Source organism: Takifugu flavidus, chromosome 12, assembly GCF_003711565.1.
Source record: "Takifugu flavidus isolate HTHZ2018 chromosome 12, ASM371156v2, whole genome shotgun sequence".
Lineage (NCBI taxonomy): Eukaryota > Metazoa > Chordata > Actinopteri > Tetraodontiformes > Tetraodontidae > Takifugu > Takifugu flavidus.
This window is the reverse complement of record NC_079531.1, coordinates 9,462,382-9,481,231: the sequence shown is the minus strand read 5'-3', so window position 1 is coordinate 9,481,231 and position 18,850 is coordinate 9,462,382. Positions and strand designations below refer to the sequence as shown.

Genomic DNA, 18,850 nt, shown 5'->3' with positions numbered 1-18,850 from the left:
ATGATGGCCGTACAGGACAAAGATACACATTATTTATATATGAAGCCAAGACAAATATGCAGTTGAAAACAATCAGAGAGAACAAGAGGCGGTTGTCAGAATTTTGTAACTCAACCCTTCACTGTTGCCTTGCTCGAGAATCCCGATCAATTGATCTGCGTCTCAAACACCACAGAGATGTAACACCACAGCGCCCCCTCCTGGTTCAACTTCCAGATCTTTAAATAAGTATGTTTTGTGGAACATAATGGATCTACTTTCAACTTTGGACATTAATGCAAATTTGTGTTCGTGTGTGTGTGTGTGGTGTGTGTGTGTGTGGGGGGGGGGGGGGGTGAGAGATTATGCGATTTTGGATATTATTCCTTTAGACTCCATCTGTCACCCTGAAGGGCCCTGCTGTTCTCTTTAGGGAGATGAGAGATCTTTAAATATGTACAAATGAATGAACTCGTGCAGAAATTAGCTGAATTTAGCCTCTAGTGTTTTTTTTTGTTTTATATCAGACACTGTTGATCTTTCTGCTTTATAACAGTTTTTAAGAACAAAAATTTAAAACTTTTGCTGTGTGTCCTCCGCATGTTCTAATGATGAGTATTTTGTACGGTAGTATTCTTAAAAAGACAAAGAGCACTAAAGGATTCTGAGCTCGTTTGGACTTCATTTGCTCATCTTCCTGTTAGCAGCTTTTCACCATATGTCATTCTAAATACATTTAGAGTAACTGCTGCCATTCCTCCCCTTCTCGCACCTACTTTCTCTTTCTGTGTGTGTGTGTGTGTGTGTGTGTGTGTGTGCGTGCGTGCATGTTCTGATGTTTCCAGTAACTCCCTGACTCGGCAGCTTTAGTCATTTTCTACATGATCACATTTTACTGGCCGAGGGGTTTTTAAAACTTTGTGTCCCAGCAGATGTTCTCCTTCACAACCTCCCAAATTCACTTTCCTCCATTTTCCAAACCAACACAGAAAACAACATCAACTTTGGAAAATATTTGACAGATTGGTTATTAAAAGTAAGATGTGTGCTTGTGACATAGTGCTTGGTTATGCTGACATTTACAAAAGCAGAGTGAGGCACACAAATCAGGCTTGTGTGTGAAATCATCAAGAGATAAAGTGTCTGACAGAAAGTCTGGCCTCTGATCTACAAGGTAACAGAGCAATAATGAGACACAGATGGTGGAAACATGTCCAAACACACACACACACACACACACACACACACACACACACACTGCTCTCGTCCTTTTATATGCTACAGGCAAATGTGCTGGGAATTACATTAAAAGGCAGCTTGTGAAGCACACTTCATGCAGACACGTCGCTGGATGTTTTTCCACATGTGTGTTCAACAATAAGATCATACTTAATCATACAATAACACAAACATACTGTAACTCAGCATTTTCTTTAAAGATCTTTAAGTCAGTAGACTTTGGCCACTTCTGCTTTCCTTATAAAATTGGGACTTGTGCCTGGGAATCCATTGGCTTCTTCCAACACATGTCCATAGAAAACAACACACACACACACACACACACACACACACACACCACACACACACACACACCACACACACACACACACACACACACACACAGAGGAGGAGGTCTGAGAATGGTGAAGACCCGGGAGGGAGAAGAGAGGTGGAAAGTTGCTGCTTGAGGGCAACAAGGACCACATGCTACAGGAAGGAATGTGTGTTTGTAGGAGAGTGGAAGAGCAAATGAAGAGAGGAGGAGAGAAGGGAAGGAGGAGGAGAGAAGGGAAGGAGGGGGAGAGAAGGGAAGGAGGGGTCTGAAGCTTGGGCTGCATCGTGGCTCTGCCTGAATGAAAGAACTTCTCTCTCCCTTTTTCTGGTGCTGTTTGTGCGCACGGTTGATTTCAGCAGGAGTAATTGAGCACATGTCCAGAGGAAACACAGCGACACGTCTCAGGCGACTGAGCTGAAGGTAAGCATCCCGGAGCAACTTCAGCTAGAGGTGCCACATTTCCATGTATTTGTTGACCCGTCTTTTTGTGTGCTTATATCTTTGTATAGGTTTTAGGGACAGGAGTAGGTAGCCCCCAGAAATTCAGAGACTCATCTCCCAAAGAGACAAGGACTACATCTCAAACATCTGAATTCCCTGGACCGGGATCAGGATTGCCTAACTTACGTAAACACTGAGCGCTTCTGTTTGCTTTGTAGGTCTGTCCAACTTGCAGACAGGTGTGATGCTGGCTCAGTGTGTTTGATGCGCCCAGTTTCAGTTATAGGCCCTGAAGACTGTCACAAGCTGCAGAACCGAGGTAACAAATGAGGACAACAAAGACTTTAAAAGATTTTGGGAAAAATGCCTCAGCTCCCTCGTGCTACTGACACAGGCTGCGGGTGATGTAACTCTGTACCCTCACATATATGCAATTTCCTTTGATCCATCAAATCGCTCATGAAAACACCCTGGGCTCAGAGACAACTCATCATGACCCCACGAATCCAGGAATTGCACTTTACGCTCATTGCTCACCGCATTCTCCACATGCTTATCTTGCTCCTCCTGGCCAGGTGGGGGTACTCTCATCCCCAGTGTTTGGACTATAAACCTCCTTTTCAACCGCAGCAGCCACTGGTCTTCTGTAAGGAATACTCCAAGTTTGGATGCTGTGATTTGCAAAAAGACGAGGAAATAAGAATCCGGTTCTATACGATTATGGAGAACTTTGACCATTCAGGTTATGTAACCTGTAGCAGATACATACACAGCATTCTTTGCCAGGTAGGAGATGCAGTTTATTATTTCACGAACGATCACTTTTATTGGTAATTTGGCTGAGCTGTGTTGTTTCTGGGCATCCACCTTATGCTTTGGACCAAACAGGAAACACTGTCTCTCCTAAAGGAAACTGTGCATTTGGTTAGTCTGAGCATTTTTGCTAGGTTGGGATGTTGACATCTATTTGTCAGCACTTATTCAAAGCAGTTGCACCTCAACAGGTGGTAATGTGTTTAAATCTGAAATGATCTTCCAACAAGCTCAATAATGCAATGCATATCTGGTTTATAGTAACAGCCTGTTATGCCACACCTATTTAAAATCGTGTCTGGCAATGATCTAGTTTACACTTTGTAGCCTAAGGAAGTTTACGGCACATTAAGTTATTATTTGAGCAGACTTCATTTTTAAGTTAGGTAACAGTGTCATTGTTTATTTATGTTTATTTCTAACACAGGAAAGTGTCTGTCATTGAAAATGATATGAAATTAGCTAATGGATATTTTTATCTGAGCCTGCATTCACCCTTCTTTTCTGAGAGTGTTGGACACAACTTCCACCTCTGAGTCTTACAGCCAATTCAGTGATTGCATAATCTGGCTGGGACAGACAAAAAGCTCCTCATAATAACTTTAAAAAGCTCTTCCCAGGCTTTTTCCAGAGTGGGTATTTTTGCCTTTACTTTTTATGTTTCTGTTACTTTTATTTCAATTGTTTAAGATAATTTACAAACTAGGTTTTCTGCAGTTTACACATCTTGTTGCTTTATACAGTGCACGGATTGATGGTGGGCGCCAAATGATTCTGGTCTGGCTTGTGCACTTCAGACAAGCCTGACCTGCAATAAATGTGGGGGAAAACTCAAGAGTTGATAAAAACATGCCAGAGCAGTGACAAATCTTTATTGTTTTTAAAATACAGACCTCTATAATTTTGCTAGTTTGAATGTACTGTGGTGTCTCAGCAGGCAGTATAATCACACAGATCTTATTTTAGGGTGACAACTGGAGCTTGGAGCAATTTGCTGTCTTTATGTGCTTATTTTTAGGTTGCTAGCTCCCACTTCATGTTGGAAGGTCTAAAAATAAATAAAGCAATTACACTTTTAAAGTTTTTCTTTCCCAAAATGACAGCTTAAGCTTGGAGCAATTTGTGCTGCATGTATTTATGCACGTACTTATAAATATGCTCTTCGGTTTAGTTAGTTAGCTTTTAAAGCTTACGTGTTTTTCTGTCTTAGTCTGAAGTGCTAAACTTGAATGCTACCAAATTTCATTTTAATTCTTGAAGATGTTCTCACTCATATCTGAAAGAGTTCTTTGGGTCTTTCACAAAGGTCAATGATGAAGCAAACAAATCAAGCTCAGGCCCTCAGTTTCTGCCAAACACAGTAAAATGAAAGAAAGATACATTAGAGTGACAGACAGAAGCCTGACACAGCCTGTGTACAAGTTTGTGTGTGTGTGTGTGCGTGGATGTGTGCGTGCGTAACTGAGGACAGCGATGAGTCTGTCCTCATTTTGGAGCTCAACTGACCAAACAAACCATTTCCCCAGGATAGATCATGTTCCAGTAAAAAGAAAGAGAAAGGTCACTAGAGGCCGTGTTAGTATTTATAGTACCAGAGAGGAATTACATGCTGTAAATAAAAACATATCAAGTCATTGTGTAAATCTAGCAGAGAAGAAAAAGAAACTTGAACACAAACCACATGATTTAAATATCAAATGATGAAATTATCTGTCCATTCCTCCCACCTCTCCCGATACTCATGGTTATGTAGAACTGGACCATATGCTAGTGTCAAATAGGCAAGTTATACAAGTTATATTAGGGTAGTTCAGAATGGGAGGCAAAGCAAAGATCTAAATTGTTCCATTTGGGGAAATCTCTTTACTCAATAACTTGTAACTGTGATTTTCAACTGTGAGTTCTATGTAGCTTGGCACACATTACCTTGTCTATCTTCTAGTATCTTTTCATCTTTACATAACAGATTAATTTGCCAATTCTATCCAAAAGTCAAAGGGCATCAAGCCTTATGGTACTGAAGGCCGACTAGATATAGTTGGCCTCACCTCGACGCACGGCAAGGGCTCTGGAACCAGTGATCTCGAGAGGGGTTGGACTCTCTACCACTCTGGAGTTGCTGATGGTGAGAGGCGATGGGCAGGGGTGGCAATTCTCGTTGCTCCCCAGCTCAGTGCCTGTATATTGGAGTTTACCCGGTGGATGAGAGGGTAGCCTCCCTTCGCCTTCGGGTGGGGGGACGGATCCTGACTGTTGTTTGTGCCTATGGCCAACAGCAGTTCAGCGTATCCACCCTTTTTGGAGTCCTTAGAGGGAGTGGCGGCAATGCCCGAACCCGCTGGTGGACACCAGCGGTGAGGGATGCCGTCAAGCTGAAGAAGGAGTCGTATCGGGCCTTACTGGCCTGTGGGACTCCTGAGGCAGCAGATAGGTACCGGCAGGCCAAGCGGAGTGCAGCTACGGCTGTTGCCGAGGCAAAGACCCGGACATGGGAAGAGTTCGGTGAGGCCATGGAGAACGACTTTCGGATGGCCCTCGAAATGAGATCCGCCCAGAGTTCCTTAACGCTCTGGATGTTGTAGGGCTGTCGTGGTTGACTCGACTCTGCAACATCGCGTGGACATCGGGGGCAGTGCCGCTGGATTGGCAGACCGGGGTGGTCGTCCCTCTTTTTAAGAAGGGGGACCGGAGGGTGTGTTCCAACTAAAGGGGGATCACACTCCTCAGCCTCCCTGGTACAGTCTATTCAGGGGTACTGGAGAGGAGGGTCCGCCGGATAGTCGAACCTCGGATTCAGGAGGAGCAATGTGGTTTTCATCCTGGGCGTGGAACAGTGGACCAGCTCTACACCCTCAGCAGGGTCCTCGAGGGTGCATGGGAGATTGCCCAACCAGTCCACATGTGTTTTGTGGACTTGGAGAAGGCATTCGACCGTGTCCCTCGGGGGGTCCTGTGGGGGGTCCTCCGAGAGTATGGGGTGTCGGGCCCGCTGATACGGGCCGTCCGCTCCCTGTACAATCGGTGTCAGAGTTTGGTCCGCATTGCTGGCAGTAAGTCGAACTCGTTTCCGGTGAGGGTTGGTCTCCACCAGGGCTGCCCTTTGTCACCGATTCTGTTCATAATTTTTATGGACGGAATTTCTAGGTGCAGTCATGGTTTTGAGGGGGTCTGGTTTGGTGACCTCAGGATCGTGTCTCTGCTTTTTGCAGATGATGTGGTCCTGTTGGCGTCATCGGCCCGTGACCTCCAACTATCACTGGATCGGTTCGCCGCCGTATGTGAAGCGGCTGGGATGAAAATCAGCGCCTCCAAATCCGAGGCCATGGTTCTCAACAGGAAAAAGGTGGAGTGCCTTCTCCAGGTCAAGGAGGAGATCCTGGACCCAAGTGGAGGAGTTCAAGTACCTCGGGGTCTTGTTCACGAGTGAGGGAAGAATGGAGCAGGAAAAAGGTGGAGTGCCTTCTCCGGGTCAAGGAGGAGATCCTGCCCCAAGTGGAGGAGTTCAAGTACCTCGGGGTCTTGTTCACGAGTGAGGGAAGAATGGAGCAGGAGATCGACAGGCGGATCGGTGCGGCGTCCGCAGTAATGCGGACTCTGCACTGGTCCGTAGTGGTGAAGAGAGAGCTGAGCCAAAAGGCGAAGCTCTCGATTTACCGGACAATCTTCGTTCCTACCCTCACCTATGGTCATGAGCTTTGGGTAATGACCGAAAGAACAAGATCACGGGTACAAGCGGCCGAAATGAGCTTCCTCTGTAGGGTGGCTGGGCTCTCCCTTAGAGATAGGGTGAGAAGCTCTGTCATCTGGGAGGAGCTCGGAGTAGAGCCGCTGCTCCTCCGCATTGAGAGGAGCCAGATGAGGTGGCTTGAGCATCTAGTTAGGATGCCCCCTGGACGCCTCCCTGGTGAGGTGTTCAGGGCATGTCCCTCCGGTAGGAGGCCCCCGGGAAGACCCAGGACACGTTGGAGAGACTATGTCTCTCGACTGGTCTGGGAAAGCCTGGGGATCCCTCCGGATGAGCAGGTAGAAGTAACTGGGGAGAGGGAAGTCTGGGCTTCTCTTCTTAGGCTGCTGCCCCCACGACCCGACCCTGGATAAGCGGTAGAGGATGGATGGATGGATGGATGGTACTGAAGGCAGTGGTACAAAGGTCATTGGTTTTATCCTTGGCCTTTACAGTCTACATTTCTACAAGGCCAAGATAGATTTTGGGGTGTGAATGATGGTTATTCTTGTACATTATATACTTGTAGGATCAGGAATGGTTGAAGTTGACAATTAGAGCACTTAATAAAGCTCATTTAGGATGCAGCAAAAGCAACAGGGTTTCCTTATAGAGAAGGAAGAGCTTTCACAGAATCCTGCATACTTCTTGTAAAAGGATTATTTTTTGTCCCTGCAAAATGCTGTCTGACAGTTGTTGTCTTCACAGCTGTATTAGCAAATATAATATTTCTCTTCATGCTATAAATACTAAGAATGAATGTGTGAAGGGAAAAACAGGAAAATTATTAAGTGAATTTATCAACGGAAGAAAATGAGAAGTAAAAATGCAAGAGTAGATGACAAATAGAGCACAAAATCTCGCCTCATTCATTTTGTCTGTTCTCTGCAAACAGTCAAAAAGGCTGGTTACAACCCAACAAAGCCCCAGATGGTTTGCGTGTCGTGTCTCCATCTCACTACTCTGGGTGTGGACATTGTGGCTGTGATTTAATAACTGACTAGAGTTTTTTAGGATCCATTTATACCATGTCTACTCTTTACCGGTAATAGCCCAGAGCTGACCGGTCATAGGGGGTGAGCCCAGTGTGGACCGGATTCCTACAGGCTGGCACTGGACCCCACCTCTGAGCTAAATGCCTTAAAGCTTTACACAGAGAAAAGTGTTGAAAAGTTTAATATCCAAAAACTGTAAAATTCTATAATTTCTTCACTTTGCAGGAATGTTCTCCATATGCTGCCCACTTATATGATGCCGAAGACGCTAACACCCCGATGCGAATACTCCCTGGACTATGTGGGAACTACTGTGCTGACTACTGGCACCGGTGTCGATACACCATGAGCCTCCTCTTGGAGGACTTGGGGGTCCTGCATCAGTATGCAAACATTACAATGGCCATAGAAGAAGACCGCAAAAGGTTCTGTGACTTTCTGGAGCTAAAAGATAAGCAGTACTGCTATCCTAATGTTCTTACAAGTGCAGGTATGTTTCTATGGGTGGCAGGTGCACAAAATAATGTTCATATTGAACCACAGTAAACCATAAAGAGACTCTACTCTATTAATGTTGACTGTCTGAATCACAAAGAAAGGATGTCAAGTTAATAAAGTGACTCTGCAAGTCTGTGTTATGTATGTTCTCTCCCCAGAGCTAAATGCTAACCTTGGTTTTGTACGGGAGAATCCTAAAGGATGTCTAGAGTTGTGTCTACAGGAAGTGGCCAATGGGCTCCGTAACCCTGTGGCCATGATCCATGCAGATGATGGAACTCACCGGTTCTTCGTGGCAGAACAATTGGGTTACGTGTGGGTGTATCTTCCAAATGGCTCCAGGATCGACCGTCCTTTCCTCAATCTCACCCACGCTGTCCTCACATCACCCTGGGCTGGAGATGAGAGGGGATTCCTTTGCATAGCTCTACACCCAAGGTTAATTCTTTTTTATGACCTGAGCCATGGAGATCATGACACAGACTGTGTTATTTTAATTTTCTGACCAATGAGACAATTTCTCAGGTTTAAGGAGTAAAAAGTTATTTCTTGTTTTGGAGGTTCACCACGGTCAGAAAAGCCTATGTGTACTACTCTGTGTCTGTGAACAAGGAGGAGAGGATCAGAATCAGCGAATTCACTCTGTCACCGCACGATGACAATCAGCTGGACCACTCCTCTGAAAGGTGAGTAAAGAACTGCCAAACACAAATGGAAACAAACCATATAAGAAAATCTATAATTATAGTCAGTGCTAAAAGACCAACATACATCAGCTGTTCTCATTATGTTATTGAACCACACCGACACAACATATTTGGACTGAAACATTATGTCTGTTTTAGGTTATTTTCTGTCTTCAGTGTTTCCTTTCCTGCTGTTGTGTATTTAAATGTGTTTAACTCACTAAAAGGCAGTTTTATGTGGAAGTGGAGATGCAACGTGGAAATAGTTGCTGTCTGATTTATGTCTTCCATCAGAACCATCCTTGAAGTAACTGAGCCAGCTTCTAATCACAATGGAGGACAGCTTCTTTTTGGACATGATGGATATCTGTATATTTTCATTGGTGATGGAGGTCGAGCAGGAGACCCATTTGGAAAGTTTGGCAACTCACAGAACAAGTAAGTGACGTTTATGTTTTTCAGGGAAGGACGTTAGTGCACTCGACTGTGTGATTTAGAACATCTGCATGCTCAAGAACTTGTTTACATTTTTTTATATGAATACATTATTGTTATGGGGGAACATGTATCAAGCCAAGTCCCAGCCTATTTATGACATACTGAGCATTGTAGCTGTGACATTTTAATGTCATTGTAGGTTAAAAGACATCTAAAGGCTTAGATTATAAATATATAACCTAATTTCCTGTTTGCACTCATGGTATTACACTGTTATAAGTAATAGAATTACAGCCTCTAGCTATGCTATTATATAAAAAAATGATAATTACTCGATAATCTATTCCTAGTTTTACTTTTTAAAGTCAAACTTATCTATTCTGAGACACAGTCCTACCCGGTCTAACCCTGATGTTAGACATTGGTGGCTACTGCACACAATTATGTAGCACAGACAGTCAAAACCCATGATAATTAGAGCATTTAAAGGGTGAATATAGATTAGAGCGGTTATAAATGAGCAGAGAAAGATGAGAAAATAATGCCTAGTTTACATTCAAAAAACAAAAAGTCCAGCAGCAGTGATTTTAAATCAAATTAGGAACTTAAATTTCGGATTCACAAGAGGATAAAAGACAGTAAAGGACTAGAGTTGACAAAATGCATAATAAAAACCAAATTTGAATGTAAAGCTTTTTCCCTATCTGTGGATGAAATAGGTCCACCCTGCTGGGCAAAGCGCTCCGAGTTGACGTTGAGGACAACGATGACGCCCCCCCGTACAGCATACCATGGGACAACCCTTTTTTGTGGGAGAAAGAAACACGACCTGGTAAATTCCCTCATGATATGGAATATTTGTCAGATTATATATTTTCAAGATAATATGAGCTCTCTGTTAAGTATTTTAGTATTTCTGGATGAACACCTGCAGTGAGACAGATTCACACTAAGATAATTGTTTAAATGTGTGGCAACTACAATGTGTAGTTATCATTTATCATAAAACAATTACCTCCAGCCCCTGTTGTCCAGTACATTCATATATGTTTTTAATAAACGCTTGTTTGTGTGTCCAGAGATTTATGCCTATGGAGTCCGCAACATGTGGCGTTGCTCCATTGACCGAGGGGACCCGGTGACGGGTGGAGGCAGAGGGCGAATGTTTTGTGGTGACGTAGGGCAGAACAAATACGAAGAGGTGGACATCATTGTTAAAGGTAATTTTAAAGAAGGCGCGACAACACATGGGAGGACACAGTATTCAGAACTGTAAGGCTCAATTTAAGTAAAGTAAAGTTCAACCTCTAAAATCTGCTCTGGTTAATACTAATAATGGGGTCTTGAAGTTGTGAGGTTCCATCCATAAATACTAGCTTCAGGAATTAGACTCTTTCAGCCTCTTTCTCTATGACACAATGATAAAATTTCCAATTTTATGTTTCTAGGAGGCAACTATGGATGGAGAGCTAAAGAAGGTTTCAGCTGCTATGACCGAAAACTCTGTCAAAACTCTTCACTAGGTGGGGCCACAATGATCAACAGACACTTTTGGGAATGAATCATAATGATTAATTGGTGCAATGTTCATAGATTTAAATGCTTCAATTTTCTTCACAGTCTGTAAATTCTTTATATAATTTATTTCTTTGCTCATCAGTGTGTGATCAGAGTTCTTAAGTATCAAATGTGTCACTTTACTGGTGATACACCTGTGTTCTCTGTCTAGATGACATCTTACCTATATTTGCCTACCCCCACAAGCTGGGGAAGTCAGTTACCGGTGGATATGTGTACAGAGGTTGTGAGATGCCCAACCTTAACGGCCTCTACATCTTTGGGGATTTTATGAGTGGGTACGTGTTGCTCAGGTGTTCGAAAACAAACATGGCCAGTAAAGACAGATTTATTTTATAGTACAGCTCATGTGTGTACATTAGGACGCATCCACGCATATGTTTGCATGGATGCAGATGTCTATTTGATGTGATGTTTGTTTCTGTGGAGACGTTTGATGTCTCTGAAGGAGAACGTCACCACCGGGGAATGGAAGTACAACGAGATCTGCATGGGGAGGGACCAAATCTGCCGATTCCCAAAACTGATCAACAGCTTCTATAAATACATCATCTCATTTGCTGAGGACGAAGCAGGTCAGATATATCTTCCCCAGCAGCCTCCATGATTATTCTTTTACTTAGAAATATGGAGGAGAAAGGCATGTAGAGACAGGGACTATGGTCTCAAATGGCATTTAAAAGGACTAGCTACACTATATGACAAATGATAAATAAAAGTACACAAAGATTTAGTTTTGCTTCATATCACAGTGTTCATTTTAAGTTAAATAATAATGACAGTGGATAAGTATAATAGTAGCTGATCGAGATAATTCTGAGGGGTGGGTGAAGCCAACAAAGTGCAAAATTTGACTTTGAAGCAGGTTTTAATATTGAAGGCAGAATTGTTGCTTGTACACCCTGTAAAAGTTTTTCTCTCTAAACCTCTATTTGCCTCATCCTTACACCTCTTTAACTGTCAATCCGTTCCAGGTGAACTGTATTTCTTAGCCACAGGAGCCCCGAGTGCCACTACCAGAGCTGGCTTCATCTATAAGATAGTAGACCCATCCAGGTATCTCAGAGTTAAAGAGATTTTTAATCTGACCTCTTGTGCACGAACATTTTGGTGGTTCTTGACTGATGCATCAGCATGTTTAACTTGATTTAGGTCGGGTAGTGAAAGGAGAGTGAGTGGTTCAGCATCAGGGTCCTGCAGTAGCCAGCTGGTCATTTCACCCTGTCACACTCTCTTCATGAATAATCAGTGGTATTTCTTACAAACCAGAGCTACAGAATCAGTCAAGAAAGATAAATCATGAGCAATTGCCTATAATATTACTCACATTTTGTGTCACAGAGATTAGCTATGGGAGAGACAGCCTGTTTTAATGTCAATGCTCATGAAATGTTTAATATGACTAAAAAGTAATTGTATATTTTAGGCTATTTACACTAATTATGGGCCATGGAGATGGCTTAAATAAGGGTTTGAACGAAACAACTGTTCAAAATTTTGTACAACAGCTGAATATCTAATAATCTTCCATGTTTCCTGACAGGAGAGCACCTCCAGGGAAATGCAGCATCAAACCCTTACCAGTGAAGATAAAAGGAAAACTGATTCCCTTCCGTCCAAAAGCAGGTAAAAAACAGAAGAAATATTCGAATTGTTTTATCAGTTGTTTTCTACTGCCCTAATCTTTTAGTTGTTCTTTATCAAAGACCAAAACTTTACAAAACCTTAGTTATTGGCTTCAAAACTATGAGACGTGTCCTTCGTGACTGTTCCACATTGCAGAGTTTGTAATCAACAAGAAGCCGACAACCACAGCGGCACCAATGACGACAAGAAAACCCACAACTGCAACGAAGATGCCAAGAAAAACACATATAATAGTCAAACCGCCGATGCCAAAAAGAGATAAAACCCCCCCCAGCTCACTCCCATCACCGACAACTGCAACAAGCAAAATGAGACAAACACCAACATCAGCAACAATCACAAAAGCACCAACAACTGTCCAGAAGGCAACAACCCCTGCCACAACCACCCACACTGGTAGGCCTACTGGTGCATCTGTTTATCGAAGCACTGCCACCGATTCGTCAAACTCTGTGTCCACTATTCACCCGACCACAACGCCTGCTGTTAGACACTCCTGCTTTCTTCTTCTGTGCTCTGTTGTGGTTTTGCTCTTCTGATTCACGACCAACCATCTACGCATGCTTTTGATGAACATCTAATAATTACCTCACAATATTTTGAAAAGAGAAAAGTAATGTTGAGGTCGCATATTTGTGGGGCTCCTTATTAGTTCAACTACCAGCAACAAGACGCAACAAACGTAACCACTAAAAAAGTAGTTTTTCATGGGCATTATTGTTTTTTAAAACTTTAATAAGGATCCTAATATAAAAAACACTGCAAAATAATGTAAAAAGTCAGGATTATCCAAAACACAACACAAAACAATGATCATAATTAAAATAAAGCCACTGATTTATTTTCAGTTATTATATTTATGAAGGTACATGTTTTTAATTGGGATTATTTTCCCATTGATGGTGTACAAATCCAAAATGAAATGCCAAAATAATTCTAAAAAGCTACACTTATGCTCCTTTTTAATTTATTTTAAACCATAAATTAATTTCTTTGATTATGAATAATTGCTCTTGGTAATTATTAATAGTCTCTGCACAGCACTGTACAAACATTCACTCAGTTCTAGTTGCTTTTGAAGCTCACTGCAAAAATAAGTAACCCTTGGGATCAATAACTACATGGTGTTATTCTGGTGATCTTTCTTGGGTTTCAGGGCACAGCGAGGGCAAACTTATGAGATATTACCCAGTGGAAAAGCAACAAGAGAAAGCAAAATAATTAATTGCTGTTTTTCTCTGGCTCGTACAGGAATTGCAGCAAAGCAGAACAAATGGTGCTGATTTATGTATTTAGAATTAGCAGTACTTTAAAAACAGTCAGGTATTTTCAGACCATTGAATAAATAAATCCGTCAATAAGCATCAGTTTGGACATTCATCCTTGTGTGTGTCTGTGTGCAAGGGTTCACCTTTTCTGTATCTGTTGGTTGCATGTTCTTTCATGTCATCTATACTATGGGAAACACAGTTATTTCCTTTTTATTTGGTTGTAAATCCCAGTCATAGATGGGTGTGTTCAATATACTAGCTGCAGGTTTACTATCTGGCAACATTATTTCTTTACTTGATCACCTGATTTATGGTCAATTACACATGGGCCAAACAATTAGAGCTAAAAATCAGTTATAGGATAAAAGACTTTATTGATCCCACATCGGGGAAATTGCACAATTACATAATTACCCTTTCAATGAGACCATAAAAAGATATTAACTCTGTTTCCCAAAACCAAATCAAATTATAACAACAAAGAAAACAAAAATCTTCTACAGTAATACGAAATTCAAATAAAGAGGGTGATTCTGTCTCTCCCTCAGGTTATCGCACAACCATCACGACTGCCTCTAGGGTTGCTCAAACTACAACTCCTCCAACAAGGACACATGGGAGAACTTTTAAGTACTCACCTTCTACCACCTTCCAACCACCTGCAAGTTCAACACCACCTTCAGCTCCAACTAAAGCCCCTCAGGTGCCTCAGCCCACTGAACATTACCCAGGTCTTACCACCCAACAGCCACCATATTGGGCCCAGGTATCCACACCTTCGAGCTACAAACGGCCATTTATTCATACAACGCCACACAAGTTGCAAGAGGACAAGATGAGACTTGGAGAGAAGCTGGAAACTGCAGGTGAGGGTAACCAGTTACTTAAAAGGCCCAGAGGAAGAGGTAGAGGTACCAAAAGAGGAAGAGGGCTTCGAGCTGGATCAGTGCGACTCGTTAGCACAGATGGTTTACCCAATCGAGGCAGGGTTGAGATTTTTGTCCGTGGTCAATGGGGGACTGTCTGTGACGACCTTTTCACATCCAAAGCTGGCACTGTAGTGTGTCGGCAGCTGGGCTTCAAAACCGCCTTGGCGGTATTGAAGCGAGCTGCATTTGGAGAGGCAGATGGCAGCGTCCGGATCCTGCTGGATGACGTGGAGTGTGAGGGCCAAGAGAGATCTCTGCTGGACTGCAAGAGATCAAGAGTTGGGAAACACAACTGCTCGCATGCAGAAGATGTTGGTGTGATCTGTGGTTAGCGGGGGTGGGAGTAAAGAATTCTATAGGAAGGACATTTCCCAGAGAGGACGCTGATGACGTGAGGACTTTAGTTTGCACATTTTTTGTTGTGGTTGTAATTCAAAATTGAAAGGAAATTGATCAAATCCACCAAATTTACAAATGAAATAGATGTTCTTGTTCTGACTTTTCCTGTTATTACGTGATGATGAACAACTTTGACAATCCCTCAGTACTGTGGTGTATAGGACTCAAAAAACCTCAAACCACCATGAGGTACTAAAGGATGTGGACAGAATTTACTGCTCTAGAGAAGGTTCTGGAGAGGTCAAGTTTCTCGTCATCTCTTTAGTTCTTTCTCTGATTGGGGATCCTTTCCTGGTTGAATGCCTCAGAACCTTCAATTCAGGCAGAACTAATTAGGTAAATAAATGGCTGTACTTGGTGTAATAAACTATGAGGATGATCAAGCAGCATCAATGTGGCACACTTGCTCACCAACACAAATACACGCATCTGCCATCAGCCCCAGTGTATCCAGGCAGAACTCAATCAGGTCAAGACCCCCAGTGAAGACACTGAGCTTCTTTTCATAGAAACAGACACAACTGCACTTCTGTATGTGCTGAATGGCTTTTAGAGGTTTTTTTTGTTGTTGTTTATTTTACCACATATAGCCACAAACACATAACTATTCTCTGTCACTGAGTCACAGAAAAATGACTTTTGTTCATACTGGAGCCACATTAAAATCTAGTATCTACATATGAAACACTTTAAAATGACATACTATCAAGAAAAGGTGTTTCTCTTTACTATTTCTTGCTTTTCTTTCCTTTTTAAAAAACAGTTATAAATAGGGTCATTTGTGTTTTAATACTTTGAGAGTATTTTGATACCTTGAGTGTAAAATCTGAAAGAACAATATTAACAAGGAAATGCTGTGCATTCTGTGTAATGAATGTAAAAAAAAAAATCGGCTATATCGGAAATATAGAAGTCAAGTGAAAAAGAACTGACTTGCTTATTTTTACACCCCCCCACCCCCCACCCACACACACACACACACACACACACACACACACACACACACACACACTTTCTTTCACGGTGAAGTGATTGAAAATGATGTAGTTGCATGATTGGCTACAGAAATCTGTTTAAACTGTCATTATTAGTCCTGAGGATAAGAGTGTCTCAGCTCCAGTAGTGTTCCTTCACTATCATACCTGACAAACATTTAAAGAATTCAGCAACATCCTGTGATGTAAAGCTGAATTTGTTCTGAAGGTGAGAAGGTTGAACTGCCTTTGTTAAAGGCTTCCAGGGAAAAACACATGAGTGCAACTCGGAGGGAATCATAGCTCACTGAGGTGGAAGACATCCTCCTAATGTCCCCCTGGGGTCAGAAATATGCCTTCTTTCCTCCTGCTCCAGTTGTAGAGTGATGTCTGATTAGGCTGCATTCAGATTCTTTGAGAGGGAACATTTATACCTTAAATTGGTTGATGATAATCACCAATATTAAACACGACAATATAATTAATACAGTAATAATTACGGTTGTTGCAGATGTCACATTTACACCTTATAATAGGATGCCATTATATCTATGATTGTTAAGGTTGAGTTTGACCAGGACCCGAATGCAGACAGGTAATAGCCAACTAGGTTTCAAAAGGGCTTATTGAAAACAAAAAGAAGCCCCGAGCGCTGCAGGGGGTAAGCACACTCGGCACGGGGGAAAAAATCCTCCTCATTCCTTTTCCAAAGGAGGGAGGCATGGTGACCTTGAGCAGAGAATGAAACACAATTACAAAGCTTAAATCTCAAAAAAGAGTAAGAACCTGAGTCCACCTTGATTAACAATTGGCCGCAGATGTGACTGTCACCAGCCACAGCTACAGGAAAGTGGCTACACCACGCCCCCTGGAGAAAGAACAAGGAAAACAACCACCAAAGCACACCAAGACAAACACCCAGGACCCTGACAATGGTAGAAAAACAAAATCCAAAGGGACTATAAACCACTTTGATGTTTCTCATCTGATTAACTCTATATTGCTCGAGATTTTAAGGTTTCGTGGTTTGCATTAGAGCTATGGAAGATGCAATTTCACCACATCCCAGACATTTAGAAGTGCAATTAAACACACTTAATAAAATTCATGGTACTGAAGCGTAGACAGGTTATCATATACAGTATATGTCGCCAATGGGCACTCAGACAATGTACAGTGATGCTACAATGGCAACTCACTCACCCTGGCAGTTGGCATGATTGGAGTTATTATTTGCATTTTTGTGAGCTTTATGTGTTATGATGGCTGTGTATAAATCTAATTAACATTATGCAGTTGTCCTAAATATAGATTTAGATTTCTGGTGCTTTCAGAGTCGTGTCATGTCTCAGTGAAGGAGCTCACGAGGAATCAGAGGTGAAGAAGACATCCATCCACTTCAGTTCCCACATTCAGAATGTGTTACAGATGTAAGGCTTTGATAAGTCTCCTCCAGCTTTATTTATTCATCTTTTCTCAGAAGCACAATGTGAAGAGCTGCAGTCTACTTCCAGGCCAAAGGGAGGGAGTCGTGTGTCACGTTTTATCACCAGTGTGACAGTGAAGACACTGAAGGCCCTTTAGATGAGCCTTTACTCATTTGTTTTGAAAGAAGAGTCAAAGAAGTCATGGGAAGGGAGGGAATGAACACTGGCTGGAGTGATACTGAACAGCCAGCTGATCCAGAGGATGCTGCACACTGTAAAATGTTTCTAACCTCCCACATTTGTTTGCTAAATGAAGCTCAAGTTATGCATTTAATCTTTTTAGGCGGCAATAATTTCAATCATGTCCCTCACAGAAATGATATGAAGCAACATAATTTTGGGGACAGGAGAAATCAATAATGTCCAGTCAAGAAACCAGCAAAAAACAAGCAAATCAAGACCTACGAGGAGTAGGCAATTTAGAAAGCTTGCTTTCAATGAAGAGTCAAATAAATGATTGTAAGAAAGGTAGAGAACAATCAATCTACTACCACATTTTAAAGATGTAATTTATAATAGCATGATTAAATGATTACATTAGTGCTAATTTACTGTTTTATTTTAGGGAAATGTGTGAATAAAATGTTTTTTTCATTTTTGAAATATGTGGTTTTATATAGATTTTTTTTTAAATTTTTAAAAAAAAAGCATTACAGTTGCAACACAACTAATCTTTGGTGAAAATAAAATGTTTTTTTTTACTTATAAGAATAGCAATGGGATTATTAAGTAAGCAAATGTACCTGGTGCCAACAAACTCATTTTCAAAGTAAATGGAAAATTGAAAAAAATATCTAAAATTGAAATAAAGAAGCATTGACACGAGCCAGCTCACTACAGCTGTTACACCACCAGCTGCGTATGCTTCAACCTTAAGGTCCTCTTTATTATTTAGCCAAGCAAAATGACTGCAAACATAGCATTAAAAGCCTGGGGAAAGAATCCTACAGTTTAAGGTATAAAATGCTTGAATGTGGCTACACCACATGATGGGGCAAACCCCTGCTCCCAGTTATGCTATGTTTGATCAAGCCTTTTTCTGATGGGGGAATATCATAGTTATAATGAGCATCTGTACATATGTGTACAGAGACTGAACATAATTGATATTTACTGATTATATGCAAAGGACAGATCAACTAGTGTCAATTAAAGATTACTTAAAACAACATGGGGGTTGTTCATGATTAACTAAATTAGACAGTGGTGAAATAGATAAATAGAAGACCAATCAGAAGCTATGGCAGTGAGAATTGCCAAGTAATTCTTAAACATGAACTAAATTAAATATACAGGATTGATGTGGGAGGGAAAATAATACAGTTAAGGTGATGGTGAAACCAGGTTTCATTATTTGTTGAACTCGGACTGAGATATGTTACAACAACAATACTATTTAGATCCAATAAAGTGGATTTACTCCACCTGAAAATTTA

The 18,850-nt window shown here is 41.7% G+C and overlaps 1 protein-coding gene across 3 annotated transcripts; it reads left to right on the top strand.

The window, feature by feature from the left end:
• The first annotated feature begins 1,774 nt into the window (after positions 1 to 1,774).
• Positions 1,775 to 15,881, top strand: si:ch211-136a13.1 (HHIP-like protein 1). Of its 3 annotated transcripts, none has more exons than XM_057049834.1 (15): positions 1,775 to 1,954; positions 2,044 to 2,761; positions 7,733 to 7,997; positions 8,275 to 8,443; positions 8,566 to 8,691; positions 8,986 to 9,129; positions 9,849 to 9,961; positions 10,209 to 10,349; positions 10,578 to 10,652; positions 10,859 to 10,985; positions 11,137 to 11,282; positions 11,682 to 11,763; positions 12,251 to 12,333; positions 12,490 to 12,750; positions 14,174 to 15,881. In XM_057049834.1, exons 2-15 carry the CDS (start codon positions 2,435 to 2,437, stop codon positions 14,884 to 14,886), a joined length of 2,772 nt encoding a protein of 923 aa, XP_056905814.1. In that variant the 5' UTR covers positions 1,775 to 1,954; positions 2,044 to 2,434; the 3' UTR covers positions 14,887 to 15,881. The 3 variants fall into 3 exon arrangements, with proteins under 3 accessions (XP_056905814.1, XP_056905813.1, XP_056905815.1); XM_057049833.1 differs by having other exon boundaries at positions 1,776 to 1,954; positions 8,164 to 8,443; XM_057049835.1 differs by having other exon boundaries at positions 1,777 to 1,954; positions 2,044 to 2,294; positions 8,164 to 8,443.
• Positions 15,882 to 18,850: the final 2,969 nt, after the last annotated feature.

Bases quoted from the DNA above. Each gene is read 5' to 3' on its own strand.
- si:ch211-136a13.1 (XM_057049833.1), top strand. From the start codon at position 2,435: ATGAAAACACCCTGGGCTCAGAGACAACTCATCATGACCCCACGAATC. The intron at 10,350-10,577 runs GTAATTTTAAAG...TTATGTTTCTAG, and splicing joins GGTGGACATCATTGTTAAAG to GAGGCAACTATGGATGGAGA. The intron at 12,334-12,489 runs GTAAAAAACAGA...TCCACATTGCAG, and splicing joins TCCCTTCCGTCCAAAAGCAG to AGTTTGTAATCAACAAGAAG.